The sequence below is a fragment of the Scylla paramamosain genome, chromosome 46 (genome assembly GCF_035594125.1).
Source record: "Scylla paramamosain isolate STU-SP2022 chromosome 46, ASM3559412v1, whole genome shotgun sequence".
NCBI lineage: Eukaryota > Metazoa > Arthropoda > Malacostraca > Decapoda > Portunidae > Scylla > Scylla paramamosain.
This window is the reverse complement of record NC_087196.1, coordinates 9,205,858-9,208,357: the sequence shown is the minus strand read 5'-3', so window position 1 is coordinate 9,208,357 and position 2,500 is coordinate 9,205,858. Positions and strand designations below refer to the sequence as shown.

The 2,500-nt window shown below is 39.8% G+C and overlaps 2 protein-coding genes across 6 annotated transcripts in view; both read right to left on the bottom strand.

The window, feature by feature from the left end:
• Positions 1-2,500, bottom strand: part of LOC135094552 (neurocalcin homolog) — a 133,628-nt gene that overhangs the window by 42,194 nt on the left and 88,934 nt on the right. The gene's annotated exons all lie outside the window — the stretch shown is intronic.
• Positions 1-2,500, bottom strand: part of LOC135094553 (neuronal calcium sensor 2-like) — a 90,036-nt gene that overhangs the window by 28,334 nt on the left and 59,202 nt on the right. For all 3 annotated transcript variants that reach the window (XM_063994747.1, XM_063994746.1, XM_063994745.1), the window contains one exon: positions 345-456. In XM_063994747.1, coding sequence (XP_063850817.1) covers positions 345-455 — 111 coding nt within the window. In that variant the 5' untranslated portion in view covers position 456. The remainder of the gene's footprint in view (positions 1-344; positions 457-2,500) is intronic.

Below are 2,500 nucleotides of genomic sequence, written 5' to 3'. Positions count from 1 at the left end.
TTAAATGACTACAAATTACTATAAATGACTGGAGAACTTTAATGATTTACTAAGAATCCTTTATACCACCCCCAGACCAAGAAAAAATGAAAAATGGAAACTGTAACTGACTATAAATGACCAAGAAACACTAAATGACTCAATAAGAATCCTTTGTACCACTTCCTGACCAAAAATAGCGAAAAAAAAAATGCCAGACACTAAATGACTCAAATAAGAATCCTTTGTACCACTCCTTGACCAACTAAACCAAAAAAAAAAAAAATGAAGAAAATTACAAACAAAATAGAACTTTAAATGCTTACAAATGACACCAAATGAATCAGGAACAAAGCATGACTCACCCTGAATCCTTTGTACCACTCCTTAATCATTTGTTCATCGTAGCGAGTATGTTGTTTCAGGAATTCTAGATCTTCCTTTGACAGCTTCTCTTTGCTCCCAAAACACCCCATCCTGTAGACAGACGGAAAAGTGACATTAGGTTAGGTTAAGTTACGTGAGGTTTGGTGAAGGTTAAGAGAGAAAGGTTAGGTTAGGTTAAGTTACGTGAGGTTTCGTGAAAGTTAAGAGAGAAAGGTTAGGTTAGGTTAAGTTACGTGAGGTTTCGTGAAAGTTAAGAGAGAAAGGTTAGGTTAGGTTAAGTTACGTGAGGTTTGGTGAAGGTTAACAGAGAAAGGTTAGGTTAGGTTAGGTTAAGTTACGTGAGGTTTGGTGAAGGTTAACAGAGAAAGGTTAGGTTAGGTTAGGTTAAGTTACGTGAGGTTTGGTGAAGGTTAAGAGAGAAAGGTTAGGTTAGGTTAAGTTACGTGAGGTTTGGTGAAGGTTAAGAGAGAAAGGTTAGGTTAGGTTAGGTTAGGTTAGAGAGAGGGAGAGAGAGAGAAGTGAGATTAAGGTTAGATTAGATTAGATAAGAGTTACGTTAGGTGAAATTAAGATACAGCAGAGAGGTTAGGTTAGGTTACGTTAAAGGAGAAAGAAGTTAAGTTAGGTTAGGTTAGATTAGATTACGTTAAAAGAGAAGAAAGTAAGGTTAGGTTGAGTTAGACTGAATTTAAAAGAAAGTGGTGTTAGGAAAAGGTTACATTAGATTAGGTTAAGTATTACTAAAAGACAAATGTGGTAAGATAATGTTTGGTTTGAATATATTTAGTTACAAAAGGCTAAGATTAGATTAGGTTAAACTGAATTACGTTATATTAGGCTCAGATAAGATTAGCACCACTACAACCACCAACACCACTACCACTACTACTACCACTACTACTACTACTACTACTGCTACCATCATCACCACCAGCATAACAAACAAACAAACAAATAAAGTCTATATATTTTACTGACTCAAATATTACAAAACAAACACTCTCTCTCTCTCTCTCTCTCTCTCTCTCTCTCTCTCTCTCTCTCTCTCTCTCTCTCTCTCTCTCTCTCTCTCTCTCTAATGTCCCCAACGGCTTCCTATTTTAAATGTCATGGAACGCCCCTCCATTAATCTCTCTCTCTCTCTCTCTCTCTCTCTCTCTCTCTCTCTCTCTCTCTCTCTCTCTCTCTCTCTCTCTCTCTCGCTCCTGTTGAAAGCAATTACACAATTACCACATTTTCCACCAGAGAGAGAGAGAGAGAGAGAGAGAGAGAGAGAGAGAGAGAGAGAGAGAGAGAGAGAGAGAGAGAGAAATACCTTTAAACACCGATATATTCTAAGAGAAGATTAAAGGATATAAGATTTAAAGATCGGCTCAGCTCTCTCTCTCTCTCTCTCTCTCTCTCTCTCTCTCTCTCTCTCTCTCTCTCTCTCTCTCTCTCTCTCTCTCTCTCTTTCCCCCTTAAAACACACAAGCGTAGGTCTTTCCCATCTCAGACGCAAACATTCCTTCAGCTTTGTTGACTATGAGAGAGAGAGAGAGAGAGAGAGAGAGAGAGAGAGAGAGAGAGAGAGAGAGAGAGAGAGAGAGAGAGAGAGAGAGAGAGAGAGAGAGAGAGAGAGAGAGGCAGTTTAAGGTGGTTTGGATCAGGTTAAGTGAGAGAGTGAGAGAGTGAGAGAGAGTGAGTGACATGCTTTACGTGTGTGTGTGTGTGTGTGTGTGTGTGTGTGTGTGTGTGTGTGTGTGTGTGTGTGTGTGTGTGTGTGTGTGTGTGTGTGTGTGTGTGTGTGTGTGTGTGTGTAGCAACAGTAAGTATGTTCAATCTTATCTTTATTATCAGACAAGAGAAAGAGAAAGAGAGAGAGAGAGAGAGAGAGAGAGAGAGAGAGAGAGAGAGAGAGAGTCAGATCTGTGTGTGTGCAAGGATAATGGACTGCCTGACTCTCTCTCTCTCTCTCTCTCTCTCTCTCTCTCTCTCTCTCTCTCTCTCTCTCTCTCTCTCTCTCTACAAAGAACGAGGGCATTTAAAGATAGTTTTAAAGAGAGAATATTCTGAATGTCATTAATGTTTTCAAGACGAAAGCTCTTCTTCTTCCTCCTCTCCCTCCTCCTCCTCCTCCTCCTCCTCCTCTTCT